The sequence below is a fragment of the Schistocerca serialis genome, chromosome 5, assembly GCF_023864345.2.
Source record: "Schistocerca serialis cubense isolate TAMUIC-IGC-003099 chromosome 5, iqSchSeri2.2, whole genome shotgun sequence".
Taxonomy (NCBI): Eukaryota; Metazoa; Arthropoda; class Insecta; order Orthoptera; family Acrididae; genus Schistocerca; species Schistocerca serialis.
In genome coordinates, this window is record NC_064642.1 from 177,996,134 (window position 1) to 178,014,627 (window position 18,494).

An 18,494-nucleotide genomic window follows, 5' to 3' on the forward strand; every position below is an offset into this window, starting at 1 on the left:
TTCCATTCCATGATTAATGTCATTTGAAGAGAAGTAATAAAATGAGCTCTAACATGGAAGGTAAGCGTTTCCGGACACATGTCCACATAACAGACTTTCTTTCTCTGTGTGTGAGGAATGTTTCCTGAAAGTTTGGCCGTACCTCTTTTTAACACCCAGTATACATAGAGAGGGTACAGTGTTGTCACCTTAAAAGAGCTTTTTACATCCTGATTAAACCGAACGTGGACATCGCAAACAACTTCCTATTTACTCGACGCTAGTAAATGTCTCTTTCTGAAATGCATCGCTTGCTTTTGCAAGTGAGCATTATTTCACTGTACATTTGGTGCCGTCAATGATTTTGCTGCTTAAGTAGCAGAATTCATGTCAGACCACTGTTTACAGTTCTACAAGGAAGGCCTGGGCAAATAGTGATTGAACATCATTTGTTAACGCACATTTGAATTAAAATGTACCAAAACTACAAAAAAGTCACGTAATTCACCACATCAGCAAACGTAAAAGAACGGCCCCCAAAACCAATGCGTACAGTTACCCGTTTCCAAATTGTGAGCCCTACAAACGAAATGCACAGATGTGATGTACTTTAACAAATATTCCTTGCACCGATGAGCATCTGAGAGTAAAATTACATAAGCTTAACGGTGTAGGCTTTTATATAAAATCAAACAATACTTAATAGCTTTTAGCACTGCATGAAATAATTTGCATAAACTCACAGAAACCCCCAACTGAAGCTTAAATGGGCTCATCGAAGGACATTTGAATCAATCTAAAGAAGTTTTAAGGGATCTTATATACTCGTATAACAATTGTAGTAAAAGAGTTTACGGGGAAATTTTACAAAACATTCTAAGCAACATCCTGGTTTTGAAAGTGGTTTTTACAGGCGCTAGAACCTGTGACACTCCACAAGAACACCGCCGAGCAGCCGAAATTAGCAAAAGATTCACAAGGCTATTATTAAAAACACTATAAAATTCACACACGCCATATAGTGTGGCAGCAAATAGGTGAGTCTCATACTCAATGTATAAGATTTAGGAATTACCTGCACCAGTTTCTTCATTACCCCTCTTTTTTACAATAGAGAGCAATTAAAAATTCTCATAACAGAGAATACAATAAGTTAACGCACTTTTGCTGCATTTGTAAGAAAATATTTTTCATTGCAAAACCTGCACTACTGGGCTTAAGAAAACAATCTTATTAATAGCTTAGGGGGCCCAGCCTGGGCCATTTCGATTAGGAACACCTGCTAAAAACTCTAGTGTGGCGTTAGATATCACACAAAACTGTAAGCTGTTTACAAATGCAAAATTAACTGAACACAAGATCGTATGTCCTTATCCATCTGTGTCACCAAATGACCGACACAGTAACCGGTAAATATGTAATAAAAAGGAAGCTCTACCACGGAAGGCTGAACCCTGCCGAACAAACCAAGTGACTTAAATAGTGAAATAATAATTAGAGTGTATCACATTCTCTCGGAGGTCCACCGAGTTAACGAGCATTAGGCAAGTTAGCCATGAGCCCGTCTTCAAAAGCAAAGCCTCAAACCCGGCCCTCCAGTGTGCTCTGCACGAACCCCTCTGGTAGGCCACACCTGGGCAATCTCGCCAGAGACAGAACTCCCCTGTGGCACCCTCTAGCGATGGATAAGCGCGCACGATAGGCGTTAGAATCACGGCACCGCTCATCGTTTATTATTTTGAGGATCTTTTATCCTATTCAAATTCCCTCATCGTCACTTGTTTGCATCCGACTGCAGCGCATTTCCCTTGTTTTACTATTGCTACTTTTCATTTAGTAATCCATTCTCAAAACAATACCCATTCAATCAAATGCTCTTCCAAGACCTTTGCTGTCTCTGACAGAACTACAATGCCTTCTACAATCCTCAAACATTTTAATTCTTCTTCCTAAACTTCAGCTTTCTTCCAAAATTTCTACCGCTTGTTTAGGGATGCCCCACAACCCTGACTCTCTTCTCAACCACAGCTTCCATTTCACTCCTTCCACTCTCAAAACTGCAGCCTAATTTATCGTGCAAATTGTAAATAAGCTTTCGTTCCCCATATTTTACACTTGGTACCATCAGAGTTTCAAAGAATGTAAAATAGTCAACATTGTGAAAAGCTTTCTCTTACACTCCAAATGCGATAATTGTAGGTTCTCCTTACTTCACTCTACCTTCTAAGATAAGACCTAGTATCAGTGTTGCCTCACGTGTTCTTACTTTTCTCCAGAATCCAAACTGAATCTTACACAAGGTCGGTGTCTCTCAATTTTCCCATTCTTCTGTTACCGGTTGGTGACAGTATTCTTCACGCATGATTCATTAAACTGATACGTCAGCAGTACTCAGACCTGCCTTCTTTGGAGCAGATATTATTGCTTGTTTCCTAAAATTTTATGGTTATTTGTCTGCTTCTTATATCTTTCGCCGTGGATGAATCTCTCAAGCATCTCAATAATTCAGAGGGATATCGTCTATCCCAGACCCCTGCTTCCACTTAGGTCGTTCAACGCTCAGTGAATAAATGTTTACTCTGCAGAGGAGTGTGCGCTGAGATGAAACTTCCTGGCAGATTAAACCTGTGTGCCGGATCGGGACCTTTGCATTTTGTGAGCAAGTGCTCTACCAACTGCGCTACCCAAGCACCATTAAAAAAAAAAAAAAAAGACCCTCCTCACAGCTTTATTTCCGCCTGTATCTCATTTCCAACCTTCCAAACTTCACAGCAGCTTTTCTGAGATCTTTGCAACACCAGCACTCCTGGAAGAAAAGATATCGCAGATATATAGCCTAGCCACAGCCTGGGGGATTGTTTCCAGAACGAATTTCCACTCTGCAGCAGAGTGTGCGATGATATGAAACTTCCTGGTGGTCTAAAATTCTGTGCTGACTGTCGAACTCGGGACCTTCACCCTTTGCGGGTAAGTGCTCTACCAACTGAGCTACCCAAGCACGACTCGTGACCTATCTTCACAGCTTTACTTCCGCAAGTACCTCATCTCCATGTCTCATCGAGTCTCGGTTTGACACACAGTTTTCTTCTGTCAGGAAGTTTCAGTCTGCATACATCTTTTTTACAGATTAGGTAGGAATAAGATAAACTGGCATACTCAGTTATCTCAGTTTCTGCTGCAGCTGCTGCTAGGGCTTGCTGCCCCAGCAGTGGCGACTGATGATACTGCTACTGCTTCCACTATGGTCCCTTGCCACAGCCATCATGACCACTGCAACAGATGCTGCTGCTGCTGCTGCTGCCAAGCTATCCCCATTCACCCTGGCAACCACCTCACCTATTGCTGCAGCAGATGCTGCCAACCCATCCTGCCCTGGCCGCCACCACATTGCTGCTGCTGCTTCTGCTGCTACCCCTTGCCACCTTAGTCACCACTGCAGCTGTTGCTGCTGCTACTGTCACCACTGCAGCAGCTGTGTGTGCTAGCAGCCTCCACTGCCCTCACTGCCACTAAAGCTGTTGCTGCTACTACTTCCACCCTCTGCCACCCTGACTGCCACCACAGCTGTTCAGCTGCTGCTGTTGCTTTTGCTGCTGCCATCTGCTGCTGCCCTGGCCACCACTGCAGCTGTTGCTGCTGCTGCTGCCATCTGATGCCGCTTCCACAGGTGTAACTGTTGCTGCTGCCACTGCTTGCCATCTCATTGCTGCTGTAGCTGGTGCTGCTGCTACTGTCACTGCCAGCCTGGCTGCTGCCACAGTTGTTCTGCTGTTGCTGTCAGCCCCTGCCCTCTATGATCGTCATCACAGCTGTTGCTGCTGCATCTGACAACCCCTGCCTGCTGCTGTTGCTGCTGCTGGCACCTGGGCTGCTGTCTCCCCAGCAGCCATCGCCGATGCTGCTGCTGCTGCAGCGTTGCCACCATCGTCTGCCCCAGCCACCACTGCATTTGTTGCTGGTGCTGCTGACACTACCATCTTATTTGCTGCCACAATTATTGCTGCTGCCACCTCCTGCCAGTGTGGCTGTTGCCATCCCAGATACACTGGCTGCTGCTGCAGCTGTTGCTGCTTTTGCTGCCACCCCCCTATCTCCTGGCTGTTACCGTATCTGTTGTTGCTGCTGTTGCCACCTCCTGCTGCCCTGGCTATTGTCAAAGCTGTTGTTGGCACCACCTGCCACACAGCTCACCACCACAGCTGTTGCTGCTGCTGCTGCTGGCACCCCTGGCCACTCAGGCGACCTCCATAGCTGTTGCTGCTGTTGCTGCCGCTCCGTGCTGCCCTGGCCTCTGCTACAACTCTTGCTGCTGCTGCTCTGGCTGCAGCTGCTGCTCTGGCTGCTGCCATCCCGACTGCCATAGCATACGCTTTGTGCTTTCACCACTTCATTAGCGACACAACTTTTTCTGCCTTTTTGCTGATGCTTCCATCTGGTGCTGGTGATGCAGCTGCTGCTGTGCCTGGCTGCTGTGTCTGTTGTTGCTGTGGCTGCCACACCCACTGCCACTTCTGTTTGCTACTACTGTTGCTGCCATTGCTCCAACCTGCAGCCTTCCACTCTGTCACTGTTCAATGCAGCCAATCCTGCTGCAGTTAGCAGTTATATCCAACGATACTGCTCCCACCATGGCCGCATAGTGAGTGTGGCCCCTGTGGAGTACACACTAGCGTATGCAAGAAAAGTGTATTGCGACCAGATTATAGCTGGTATATAGTAAGATAATATTTCATACATTATGGTACATGAAAGCGTTAATAAATCACTAAGAGAATTACTGCAACTTTCAGATTATTTCTGGTAGATTAGTCCTGGAGGCAAACAGTTTGAGTAGTCAGCGTAGGGAAACTGATGCAGAATGGATAAATAGTCTAGTCAACAAAGCATAAATTGATAGTCAGATTAATGGTGTGCATGAAGATATGACTTACGTAGAAAACGAACTTCATGAAAAATAATAGTCTAGTTCTCGATAGGCGTGACAGTTTGAACAAACATATGGTATCTCATATTCAAAAGTGTGAAGTAGTTAGAGACAAAGATCAGAATTCTGTGTCTGGGACTGGAAATTTTGAAACACCAAGTTTACGAAGAACCTACAGATTGTTGACCAAATGTTAATTAATTCATACGGAATGGTACGACTGAGCGAGAAATGAGTAAACCCAGGCCATGAGAGGCAGTAGAAACTGCAAGGCGCCAATGGGGTAAGCCTCTTGTCAATCTATTTTGCCATAGACATGCATAGAACATCTTGTCTCAAGGTACAAGTTCTCCTCTATGGTCCAGGTGTATGTAAGGACTTGTACATACAGAAACGGAAGGGAAGGTTTGGTCCTAATACACGGACTGAAGCTCTTTGCTCTGAATGAACATTGATAATTACTAAGCAGTCATGGGGTCTACCAGGTACTGTAATGAAACGAGGGTTGATAATTATGTATATTTATCGTTACGACTTCAATGCTTGCTCAGGACAAACAAGAGGCAAATGCTCATCACGGAAGAACTCGTCGCGGAAGAATAAGTCCATATACACGTATGAGTATGCGATAAGTGTAAGGACTGGGAAAGTTCGCTTAAAATAGACGAAACGAACAAGAAACCGTGTTGGGCAAATGGTGACCACACAGCGACTGACTTCTCAATCTGAACCAGTGTGCCCATTATCCCATACGAATCTTGTACGCTGTTGCTGCGACACTTCCATCATTCGCCAAAGACGATGCACGATGAGGCTGCAGGTGGGGTCAAACGCGAGCGTGGCGTCTCCCTTCTGCTCGTGAATTGCCTTCTTCTCTTCGTCACTCGACGATCAAGTCCGTCTCCTATAGCTCCCAGCTAAGAAGTGTTTTCTGTGGCACCCTGCGAAGAAGCGTGTGCTATGAGACCCAGAGAAGAAATTTCGCCGGCCGGAGTGGCCGTGCAGTTCTAGGCGCTACAGTTTGGAGCCGAGCGACCGCTACGGTCGCATTTTCGAATCTTGCCTCGGGCGTGGATGTGTGTGGTCTCCTTAGATCAGTTTGGTTTAATTAGTTCTTAGGCGACTGATGACCTCAGAAGTTAAGTCGCATAGTGGTCAGAGCCATTTGAACCATTTTTGGAAGAGACTTCCACTAAGGTTCTCACTGAGAAAGTCTCTACTAAGGCTCCCAGCGAGAAAGTGTCTCATACATTTCTCTTTTTCTCCTTCTTGGTGTAATCCAACCCATACTGCGATTCTGGCCAATCTGAGGCTGCGTATTTTGCTCCACCATTCCGAAACCTCCTAACAATTTTGTTGCGGAAGATTCGGCGTCAATTCTTTTGAAAAATTTCAAACGTAGACCTATCCGAACTCCTCTTCAGATTTTTCCAGCAACTTGCGAGTATACCACTACGGCACATGGCCATTCCCAAAGAATCCAAGTTACGACCTATCAAACGGTATCCACCGAAAAACTTTCATTAACTTTGTCTTTTTTTGTTTACGCTTAAGGCATCAGTGGCCCGTCGGCAGTAAACAAAAGACTCGCCTTTGCCGGCTTCCCATGGCTACCTCAGAATATTCAGATGTTATTTTCACGGGACACATCATTTGCGTGGTTGGGCTGTCATCTGGGGAAACGTCTGGATTCATATTCGCCAACTGGCGAGGGCAGGGCGAGTCTGTTGGATTCAGCAAGCATGAGAATTCTTTCTCGATCGTGGCTAAGTTTGTCAAAGACACACGCCACCATCTGCCGTGGTGAATGCAACAACGGGCGGCCGTGAATTGGACTTAGGTGGCCAGCGTTACCCCCTACCTCCACCCCCTCACTCCGCCCATCGAGCATCCAGACAGCCGGCTCATCTGCTGAAGGCAAGCTAAGGCGAGCGGCAACTGCAACATTCATATTTTCACACCCACAATAACTACCAGAACAAATACAGCATGCAGTTTAGTATTAAGCTAAAGGAAATCCTTTACAATCATCACCTATTCCCTTGGCTAATACCACTCTTTTGTAAATACGTAGAAATTTATTAGGCCTACCTTACAGATGGAGTTAGTGTGAGGACTAATAAGGAGAAAGAAACATAAGGTTGCCTACAGCCTGACGCGTTTAAAGGTGCCTTTTGAGAGGGAGGGCTAAGGTCAAGATATTTTGCCTCAGGAAAGGGTAATAGTTAATTTTTAAAGACAATATAACACTGATGATAGTGATGAGGCTAGGCAGCACCTACGTGGTTAGTAAGACCCATGCAAGAGAACAAAGCGGTAGGAAGGGAATGCATATCTTTATAGCGAGACATCCTCCTTACATTCAGCCTGTGAGTGGTGGTAAGAATTTCGGTTTGCGAGTGGCAGAGGTATGTCTGGTCAGTTCCCTAAGTTTCTACCACAGGGGGAAAATCTCCCCGTAATTTTTTTAAAAGAATTCGAGGGAAGCTTTCTTACCTCGTGGTGTGATAAGCGTAAGATATGTCATTGGGTACTTGGCCGGCCGATGTGGCCGTGCGGTTCTAGGCGCTGTAGTCTGGAACCGCGAGACCGCTACAGTCGCAGGTTCGAATCCTGCCTTGGGCATGGGTGTGTGTGATGTCCTTAGGTTAGTTAGGTTTAACTAGTTCTAAGGTCTCGGGGACTAATGACTTCAGAAGTTGAGTCCCATAGTGCACAGAGGCATTTGAACCATTGGGTACTTGAAAGGGAAAGCTTCTGACTATGGAGTATTAAATATAAATGAATTTTGGTCATGGGAAGTATTCTACATGGCGTGCAACGAAAGATTTTCTTCAGCAGGAGAGCAGCAAAATATGCAGTTAGATTTAATAGATCGGAAGCCATATAATAGATAATGGGAAGATTATCGGACGTATTTCAAATGATGTCTCAACAAATCCGAGTTTTAAGATGAGCCAGTTGCGGAGGAACAGAATTTTAAGAGAGATGTTGGTTAGTGAGACGAGCAAGTTAGTGAGGGCGTTTTTGGCCTACCTCAAACAATTTTAATTTTTATGCTAGGTGATTCCGTGATGTAGTTATAAATTTTCGTTGATGCTGGAGAAAGATATATGTATCAATCTCAATTAAAAGACTCTGTTCCCGAAACGACTGAGTAGAAAGTTATAATCGAAAATCGCAGGAGGTATTGTGAACAAATAAAGAAAAAATGTCGTTTTGTTACATCTTATGAACACTATCCACAGAGAAAAGGAAAAAGCGACAATACTTTCCAACAGATGAGAGATGAAGGTTGCTTAGGAAACATTTGTGCTAGCATGAGACGTCTCATATGCTGAAACTGTGGCCGAAGTTCTAGCAAAACAAGTGGGAATGGGTTTTGTTGAGAGCGCTAATGTTGGTAACGGAGGCACTCTCGGAAATATGAGCTAGATTGGCCAGGAACGCTATCTTTATTGGTGCGGTCTTGTCATTAACATGTGGAGCTGCTTTGTCAACTACTAAAAGCATTAAGTTCAACTAATGTCGCGCAGCAATGGCGCCTTGTTTTGGATGACAACCTCTGTTCGCACAACTTTTAAATCCAGTGGAAACCACGCTTCTCTGCGACCAGGAGCTGCTACATGTTTACTACCTTGTTTGCGCTGCAGATATTGTTTACAGCACATGCAATGGATATCTGTCTGAATAATTCCATTATCCACCACTATTGCGAACATAAATAATTTTTATATCAACGACTCCCGATAGTTGAATTGGTCTGCAAAGTGACCAATTTGTGAAACATGAGGAACATGTAGAAACTAAAAGACAGGATTATGTAGTCTTAAGAAAGATGAATGAAAGCTGTTTCCTTCAGCGAATATGAACAGAGGTATTCATTGGCACAGTCATTTAAACGATCAATTATGGTCCTTTACTGGTAAGTGTAGTGAGCTTAAGAAGGTGATCACCCAATTCTGGGGTGATCTTGGTTGTGGATTTATTCACTCACTTACAGAGTTGAGAACTGTAGGAGCTCCATTCGTAGTTCAGTCGTTCACTGCACACAGGTTGCGTCTACTAGGGTATCTGAATCCGGGTAGTATGAACACAGAATTTATCTGTGCCCCTCTTTTCATCTTATTACTGTGTTGACATTACTATCGTTAATATTTGTGACATTCAAAAATCAGAGAAGGAGAAAGTGGAAGAATTTGAAATTTGCTGCCGCAGATTAACGTTGTTCCAATAAAGCATGACAGAAAGTTGTTAAATATATGAGGGAAAGATATCTATGGAAGTCCTTTACGAGAGATGAGTTAGGCTTCAGCAACGGCATCCAGGAAAAGTTATTTAACTTGATACAGGAAGGGGGGATTTAACAGGGACCAGTAGAAAAAAGAACATTTTAAACAGATTGTAGATGATTTTGGGTTCAGCAGATACATGTGCGCGAAAAAAAAGGAAGATAATAACATACTAATCGAAAGAATATGTAATGGAGGAAATCAGTTACCACTAAGCTGTTGTATTATCAGTGATTACAAAATAATATTTCTAGGTCATTTCAACGGAAACTAGTGTTGTTACCAATATCTTCTTCACTGAATGAATGGATGTTATTTCCTATACGTTATGTCGTTGATATATAAATCTTTCCATGTACGACAAATAAACTTCTACGCTCTATAGAGGTGCACAAACAGCCTCTATGTTCGTACCACAGGAATTCTGGTACCCAGGTGGACACATCCTGTCCGTAGTGAATGACTGAACTACCAATGGAGCTCCTACATTTCTCAATTATGTAGCGGAGTAAATAAATCCACAACCAAGATCGCCACAGAATTGTCTTATCGTCTTGCTCAGCTCACTGCATTCGTCCGTAAAGGACCATACCTGGTCGTTTAATTGACTCCGGGAATCAAGACATACTCTTCTGTCCACTGAAGCAAGCTGCTTTCATTCATCTTTCTCAAGACTACGTGTATACTAGCTTGTAGTTTCAACTTGTGTTTCATGTTTCACGCTTTGGACATGTTTCAGAACAGTTGGTTTATCAACAGTTACTGATATAAAAATTACTTACGTTAACGAAACCGGTGGACAATTGAATTGTTCCGAAACATATCCATTGCACGAGCTACAAAGAATAAAGGGCAGCAGGTTTTTCCATCATTTGATGACAGTTACCCCCTCCCTCCCTGTCTCTCCTCCGGATGTCCACAAATATATCAACCACCAACAGGTTTTTGTAGGGTCGAATGCAAAGGTACTGAACTTCACTGTGGAGTAGGAAATTTATTGCACATCTTGATTTTCAGTTTGGTAACGGAGGGAAGTGTGAGGAGTGCAAATTGTGGAGAAAGACCAAGGTTTAATTACAGTGAGTAGGTTCAAATGGAAGTACGCTGCATTAGTGATATCCTAGTACAGGACAGCGTGGAGAACTTCAACAAAAAATTGAGAATGAAGAAAACGACATCATTAAGTTTCCAAACGGAATACTTGTAAGGTACACGTGTTCTGCTGTAGGGCGATCGGTGTGTTTGGAAATGAACACTATTCGTTCCCCTTGATCGCAATGTAGATCCTATTATTGATCCTAGATGACAGGTTTCAATAGTCTTATGCTTACATCATCTGATCTTATCGAAGGAATAAAAATGCCATGTTACATTACATCCTTCATAAAAGTCCAGTTGATAAAGCGAATACAGTTTGTAAAATGCGCACAGTGGTTTTTATGTTCTGACTGCACGGAATATAACATGGCAGCTTCATAGTAAGTTGCATAAGGTCAGACAATGGGAACATAAGACTGCTGAAACCGGTCACGTTGGAACAATGAAAGTGTCTGCACAGCGATTGCGGCGTACAAGTGAGTTCATTTCCAGACAGAATGCGTACAGTAACGAATATTTATGGTGCAACCAAATAGAGGTCACTTTGCTACACTGTCTTGTCAGATCATTTTGTTTGCAGTAGCTTGAAACTTTGTACGTGTATTCATGTTTGAAATACGTACAACAAAAATAGTTCAAATGGCTCTGAGCACTATGGAACTTAACATCTGAGGTCAGCAGTCCCCTAGACTTAGAACTACATAAACCTAAGTAACCTAAAGACAGCACACTCAGCCATCCCCGAGGCACGATTTGAACCTGCGACTGTAGCAGCAGCAACCACAGCTAGGGCATAACCACCTATGGTAAACTAACATACGCAAACAGCGACAAACGCCGGTAAGCCCCTGCATATCAGCAACACTGACTGGCAACTACCAGCTGCTATTAGAGCCAACCAACAGGCCACAGCAGGGACACCGACGAGCTCGCCCACAGACGCACAAGCAATCTGCCAACATTCCCTCACACTGTACCTCCGGTATATGACCTATCGGACACAAGACCGATAACAAACCTAACTGTTGCAGGTTGCAGGACGCTGAACGAGGACTCTGTACCAGCACCCAGCGCCAGCCGCCGATCAGCACAAACGCACAACGTCAAGGTATCGACATGCATGATACCCACTACTAACAAAGCCTATCCTTAGACAACCTATCGCAGGCAGCAAGACAACCGCTACTGCTCTTGCCGCCCGACCTAACTTTCGCAGAGGTTTTTTTCCCTTGGCTCTTGCTTTGGCACTTTTTTTCCTCTGCCCTTCAAACCGCTACCCTTCGTCAGATTTCGACCAATCTATCTCCAGATGAGCGCGTATTAATGGTTAATCCTAACCAGACGTACGCAGACATCGCAGTATCCACATCCTACGACACCTCACTTTAGTGAATACTAACCCTTATGCAGAGATGGCAGTAGACCTTTTGTGTTGGCCATCATGCCGGTGTGGGCGTGGAGGGGCTCCACCTCTATTAAAAAAAGCAGCGCGGTTCCGGACTGAAGCTCCTAGAACCGCTCGGTCACAGCGGCTGGCTACGTACAACAGATTATGTGAATTACTTCTCTGTGATTCGGTTAAACTAACATTTATGAGCTACTAAATGATTCTTAAATAAAAAGAAATTGTCCTAGGATAGAAAACCGTAGGTTGTAACTCAGAGGAATTTAGTTACATGTCACATTTATAACGTATATGATGAAAATCTGGGATACGTGTACGCCAAACAGAAATCTCCTCAAACCTGAAGGCGAAAACTAAACATTTGAGGAAGTTTGCTCTCTAAACATCGTTATAAATTGACGGGATTTCACTTCGGAAAGAACTTTCCATTTACAATATTCTGCTTTCGTATACCGCATTATGGGCAACTATCTGCGTGGCTGACTTGATAACTTGGATCTGATTGCTATTTAACTTTCATACCGGAGTTGGAGCCGGCAGGAAGTTGGTGCGCATTGTAATGGCACTTTTGTTCTATGGGCGGTGAGTATTTCACTTCACGCTCTCCGCTATCACTTATTTATAGTGCCGTCTGCGTTCCCCGCCAGCCTGGCTTACAAATAAAAAATGCGAAGTCGTTGGCTCCCCTCCTTCAATTTACTTCGGAGCGCGGTCGCCGAATTATTGATAGCGCGGCAGTCGCGCTCTAGCGCGCTAACCCCTAAGGAGCGAGCGGGCCCTCTAGAGGCATGGGGGCACAGGGGGGAGGGAAAGGGCGCTCAGTAAATGTACCGGCCGACCACAGCGGCGGCGCCCAGTTCGAACCAGGCACATGGGAGGTTGCAGTTTAAGAGCCTGTCATATGACTTTCCAGGAGAAATTAAGAAAATAATAAATGACGTACGTTCAACTGAACCTGCTCAAATGTTTCACATCGTCATGGTGTAATCTGTACTACTATAATTATAAAGACAAGGCCTAGGTTAATGTTGATAGCAGAAATCTCGGAAAATACTTGACCACTTCAGGTTTCTTATGTGATACCCTAATAAACGTTCACACTGATATAGGCTATTTATTTTATTTTTTTAAATATGTGCGGTATATAAGCATACAGGGTGAATCACCTAAAACTTACAGCGCAAATATAGCAGAAATGGAAAGTGGTGTTGTTGTACGGTTTTCGCAAAATGGGAGACAGGAGTTAGTATTGATAGCCAATAAACAGATTGAATTAATGCTTTGTTAGTGTACTATTTGTACAAGCGTACACTTCTTTAAATGGAACAATGCATATTGACACTAACAAACTAAAAGTAGGATAAATGAGAATGTCAGCAGTGTTTGTGTTGTGATTCTACTGCGAGTTGTTTACGAGGAACTACATTTTGTTACGATGTATGAATGCAAAGTCTCACGGCGATAACATTGAATAAAATGTTCTCGGGTTTCCAATCGCGTCAATTGATTAAAACTACACGATCTTTCGGCCAAGCACTCCTTGGCCATTGTTAAGTGTTATGACTGTCAGTGGTCAGTTGATGCGCCCTTACTTACGCTAGCTGCCGGCTGTGACGTCACTGGTGCCCGTGACATTGCCATACATGGACATGTTTTGAGTCGGCGTTCGATGTGCCCTCTTCAACCGCGCGACTGCTGGATCCCACGCAGCGCTGAGCAGCAAGCCAGCGTGTCTATCGCCGCGCGGGATTAGCCGAGCGGTCTGAGGCGCTGCAGTCATGGACTGTGCGGCTGGTCCCGGCGGAGGTTCCAGTCCTCCTTCAGGCATGGGTGTGTGTGTTTGTCCTTACGATAATTTAGGGTAAGTAGTGCGTAAGCTTAGGGACTGATGACCTTAGCAGTTAAGTACCATAAGGTTTCACACACATTTTTGAACCGTCTCTATTCAGGTTGTTTAGGGTAATTTTTATTTCAATAGCTTCTTTTATTAAACTGTCCCAGAAACCGTTAGTGAGAGCCACGACTGAGGTATCGTCAAATTTTACATAGTGAAAGAACATGAGAGGTATTATCACCTGCGCTATCCACAGAAATCTGCGTTAGCTGTGCATGCGTTAGAAAACGGTCAACACATAAAATTTTACGATACCTCTGTCGTGCCTCGCACTAACGGCTTCTGTGACATTTTAATAAACGAAGCTATTGAAATAAAAATTACCGCAAACACCCTGAATAGAGACGGTGGCTTGCAGCTCAGCGCTGCGTGGGATCCAGCTATCGCGGGGTTGAAGAGGGCACATCGAACGCCGACTCAAAACATGCCCATATATGGCAACGTCACGGGCACCAGTCACGTCACAGCCGGCAACTTGACAGTGGCCAAGGAGTGCTTGGCCGAAAGCTCGTATAGTTTTAAGCAACTGACGCGGTTGGAAACCCGACATTTTATTCATTGCTGTTATGATGGCTTCTCTGGTTCCTATTTTTGGTCTGAAAAAAAGAGTTCCTCTTCATGTAGGTCTTCTGTGTTGCATTTTGTTATTTGTCTTACTCTAGGAGTGAATACCTTCACTGCATCCGAAATTAAGGTCACTCTAGCTATAAGGTGGCGCACGAAAAACCGCCCCCAAGAACAGACCGCTCGCCAATTACGCACGAATTGTCGTCAGCCATGAGCAGATACAATAGCAAATAGGCAATTAAGTAGTATATAAAGAAAGCAACTGTTCTCGAAAGAACAGATACTGTAGATGACCGTGCAGCTTTGCCCTGGAGTAAATGATGACTAACTGAAACCCTCAGCTGTTGACAGGTGTTGTTGATACACCTCGATGTGGACAGCTGAAAATGTGTGCCCCGACCGGGACTCGAACCCGTGATCTCCTGTTTACATGGCAGACGCTCTATCCATCTGAGCCACCGAGGACATAGATGAATAGCGCGGCTGCAGAGACTTATCACTTGCACGCTTCCCGTGAGACTCACATTCCCAACTCTCCACAATTCTATCTATGTAATGTACCTTATAGACATTTGCCCATTCACTCATTACTTGCGAACGCTTTGGCGATTCCCGTAAGAGTTTGGGCAACCTGTGTGCATTCGCACAGAAGAAGGTCAATGGCTGGGTAGCCTTCAACTATATACATGAAGATAGTAACTGTTCTCGAAAGAACAGATACTGTAGATGACCGTGCAGCTTTGCCCTGGAATAAATGATGACTAACTGAAACCCTCAGCTGCTGACAGGTGTTGTTGATACACCTCGATGTGGACAGCTGAAAATGTGTGCCCCGACCGGGACTCGAACCCGGGATCTCCTGCTTACATGGCAGACGCTCTATCCATCTTTTTTTTTTTTTTTTTTTTTTTTTTATATGTGAAGGAAGGTAAGAGAAAGGAGAAACAGAAACCTTTATTATTCACAAAATAAACATAGTACGTCCTGACACATGATAACTGTTCTGGAAGGAACCTCGCTGCCGTCCTACCATGCAGCATGAAATAACAACAAAATCAAGGTGGGGCCACTTCCGGCACCCTAAAGAAAAGTATTTATGGATATGAAAACAAAATTTGAAGTACATCCAGTTGCTAACTGTTCAAGCGTGAGTTTTTCGTAGGTCGCATACTCGCATAGTGTTCTTAGTCGATCACATTACTTGGTCGGTTTCACAACGAAAGCACCGCCGCTCATCTTTGCGCACCCGGCACACCCCAAGTATATGGCGGGTCCGCAAATACCGTTACCAGGAAATTGGCATACCAATCCTTGTACTTTTGTAGCCGTAATAGTTTCGTGTGTCCATCTTGCAAGTATTGCCAGTAATCCAGGACGTTCAGTAAGTTCGTACGTGTGTCTCTATAGATGTAATGGACCGTCATACCTGTGATCCACGCCACTGCGTTCGTCTTATGACGCGGAAAATACGTTTCCTCTGGAAAAAATACTATGTCAGAACAGACTGCTGTATAGATAGTGCGCCGCATGAACGCTATTATCTTTCTTGCGAGAGTCCAGACAGCCAATGCCTCGCCGCAGACCAGCCGATGGTCGTCCGTATCCAGCACGCCGCATTGCTGACACAAGGGCGAATCCGCCAAATGTATTGCGTACTTTTTATCATTTGTAGGGTATTTTCTGTTGACGACAATGTACCATGTTGACCTGACAGATGTAGGTAGGTGGGGGAGGTGGACCGTGCGCCACACCACGTGCCAATTAACAGCTGGATGTTTGCGTTCCACCCTATTCCGGGCGATCTGTCGAAGAAGCAGATGGTACACGTCCTTCGATGTCGACTGTCGGGTCGTCGGTAAACGCTCTCGAACTTAACTGTGTTCCACGAGGAACGGGCGCACATACGTTAAAGGGGGTGATATATGGCCGACACTGACTGGAGGAAGATGCGATGTGGGTACGAGTTCTTCGATGATCGTCCCCGTAAGCGAGTGATTCCTGTTGCGCCACCGTTTGAGCATAGTATTAATATACATGGCACGCGCCTTCTCGTGCACGTTCACTAAACTAACGCCCCCCTCTCGCGCTGGGAGGGTAAGCGTGTTGTACTGTACCTTGAAGAGTTGTCCCAGGCACACATAGTACCCAAAAGCCGCCTGAATCCTCATAGCCATCGTGCGCGTCAAGGGAAGAAGGTGCGTCAGGTGGCACATCATGGGCGCGAGATAAAGGTTGACGAGTAACACTCGCTGCAGCATATCCATCGACCGTAGGGCGTTTAGTCGTACTGCCGTGCGGACTCTGAGTAACAATCTTCGGTAATTGTCCGCAGCCGTTCTCGCTGTCTCTTTATGAAAGGTGATACCCAAACAGCGGAGGGTTTCCACCGCAGGTAAGGGTCCTTCCGTTCCTGGTTCTAGTCCACGCCCCACATGCATGAATTGTGATTTTCGGTAGTTGACCACACTTCCAGCTGCCATCCCATACGTCTGTAGCCAATCCAGTGCTGTTTGAGTCTCCCTCTCATTCCGTACGAGGAACACAATATCATCCGCGTATGCTCTGCATTTGAATGATAATTGCCGTAGGGAGATCCCGCTAAGACGGCGGCGAAGGCCTGCGAGGCACGGCTCTAAGGCGATTGCATAAAGGAGGATCGACGAGGGGCAACCCTGTCTCACTGATCTTAAGATCTTAAAATACTCAGTTCTCCCTCCGTTGACCACCATCGCTGATCTGGCGCCGTGCAACAAACGCATCACAGCATTGGTCAATAATGGCGAGACACCCATCCTATTCATCACCGCCGCGAGGTACACATGATCCACGCGATCAAAAGCATGATCGAAATCTACTGCAACCATCGCCCCCCGGAGGCGGCATGCTGCCGCGAGGGCGACGACGTCACGATAGTCTCCCAAGGCTGTGTGGATATTACTGATGCCGCCAAGACAAGTCGGATCGGCATGTATTCGATTCTCCAGCGACTTTTTGATACGACTTCCCAGGATGCGCATGAAGATCTTGTAGTCACTATTAAGGAGGGTCAAGGGGCGATAATCACAAGGCCGTTTGCCACCATGGGGCTTCGGTATTGGTATCATGAGCCCTTCCGTGAATTGAATTTGAACCGGTACTTCTAGCTGCAGGAGCTCATTAAACATACATAGCCACATCGGTGTCATAATGGTCACAAAGGCGCGGTAAAATTCCAACGGGAATCCGTCTGGACCTGGGGACTTGTTGCAAGCACCTCGTGTAATCGCTTCCTCCAGCTCTTCACACGTAATTTCAGATAACCCGTCCGCTTCCCCGTTCACACTCGTCGCGTCTGGGATCTCTTCCAGAACGTTCCCCAGCTCCCTCTGATCCTCCCCGTTGCTCGTATAGAATCTGCTAAAATGGTCCGTGAACGCCTGTGCTATGTCCCTCTGTGTTGTAAAACGACGGCCATCGCCGAGATCGATCTCATGTATTAAATTCCTGCGTCTTCTTCGTCTTTCCTTTATCACATAATGCATCGAGGGAACCTCGTTGGGCAGGAAATCCTGCGACCTCGCGCGTATCATCGTACCTGCCATCCTCTGCTTCGCAAGTTGTACCAGCTTCGCCTTAACTCGGTGGACGGCCGTCTGGCGTTCTGGTGTAGGTGGTTGTGCTAACAGTTCCCGGAGAGCCGTAAAGTAAAACTCAGTGGTCGTGCGCTGCCATTGAGAAACTTCCTTCCCGTAACCTATTAACGTCCTCCGTAAAGCTAGCTTCGCGCACTCGATCCACCACTGCAGGACAGAACCGAAAGAATTTCGTCGACGGAGGCAGCCATGCCACGCGTCCTCCACCATGCGTCGGCATTCTGCATCTCGCAGGTGGGAGACGTTCATCTTCCAATTACCCCTCCGTCTCCACACCTGCTGTCTATTAAGGTTAACCGTACAAATATATGCCTCGTGGTCTGTAAATGCCGTCGGCCATATTTCTGCGTCCACCGTCGACGTTGCTAACGCCCTTGAAACGTAGATCCGGTCCAAACGGCCCGCGGAGTGGCTAGTAAAAAATGTATATCCTGGTTGGTTTCGATACTTCAGGTCCCATGTATCGACTAATTCCATCCCGTTGACCAGCTCCCCAAGTTCTTGGCTAGTAGTATAGTTAGGTTGTTGGTCCTTTCTATCGAGCACACAATTAAAATCTCCGCCGAGTATGCAACCATCGTATCGTCCCTGGAACAACGGTGTAACCTCATGGGCGTAAAAATCTGCTCTGTCCCTTCTCTTATCCGAGCCTGACGGTGCGTATATGTTGATCAAACGTATTCCACCTATGGTCACGGCCGTA

The 18,494-nt window shown here is 45.5% G+C and overlaps 1 protein-coding gene across 1 annotated transcript; it reads right to left on the reverse strand.

Annotated features, from left to right (window-relative positions):
* Positions 1 to 3,782: 3,782 nt before the first annotated feature.
* Positions 3,783 to 4,328, reverse strand: LOC126481827 (ecdysone-induced protein 74EF-like). Its single transcript, XM_050105786.1, has 2 exons — positions 4,171 to 4,328; positions 3,783 to 4,122 (listed from the first exon to the last, which is right to left on the reverse strand). The coding sequence occupies exons 1-2, from the start codon at positions 4,326 to 4,328 to the stop codon at positions 3,783 to 3,785; spliced, it is 498 nt and encodes a 165-aa protein (XP_049961743.1).
* Positions 4,329 to 18,494: the final 14,166 nt, after the last annotated feature.

What these genes read in the sequence shown, in the direction of transcription:
- LOC126481827 (XM_050105786.1), bottom strand. Translation starts at nt 4,328, where the DNA reads ATGGCAGCAGCCAGAGCAGCAGCTGCAGCCAGAGCAGCAGCAGCAAGA. An exon ending in CAGCAGCAACAGCTGTGGTG is followed by an intron (nt 4,123 to 4,170) that starts GTGAGCTGTGTG and finishes GACAATAGCCAG; the next exon opens with GGCAGCAGGAGGTGGCAACA.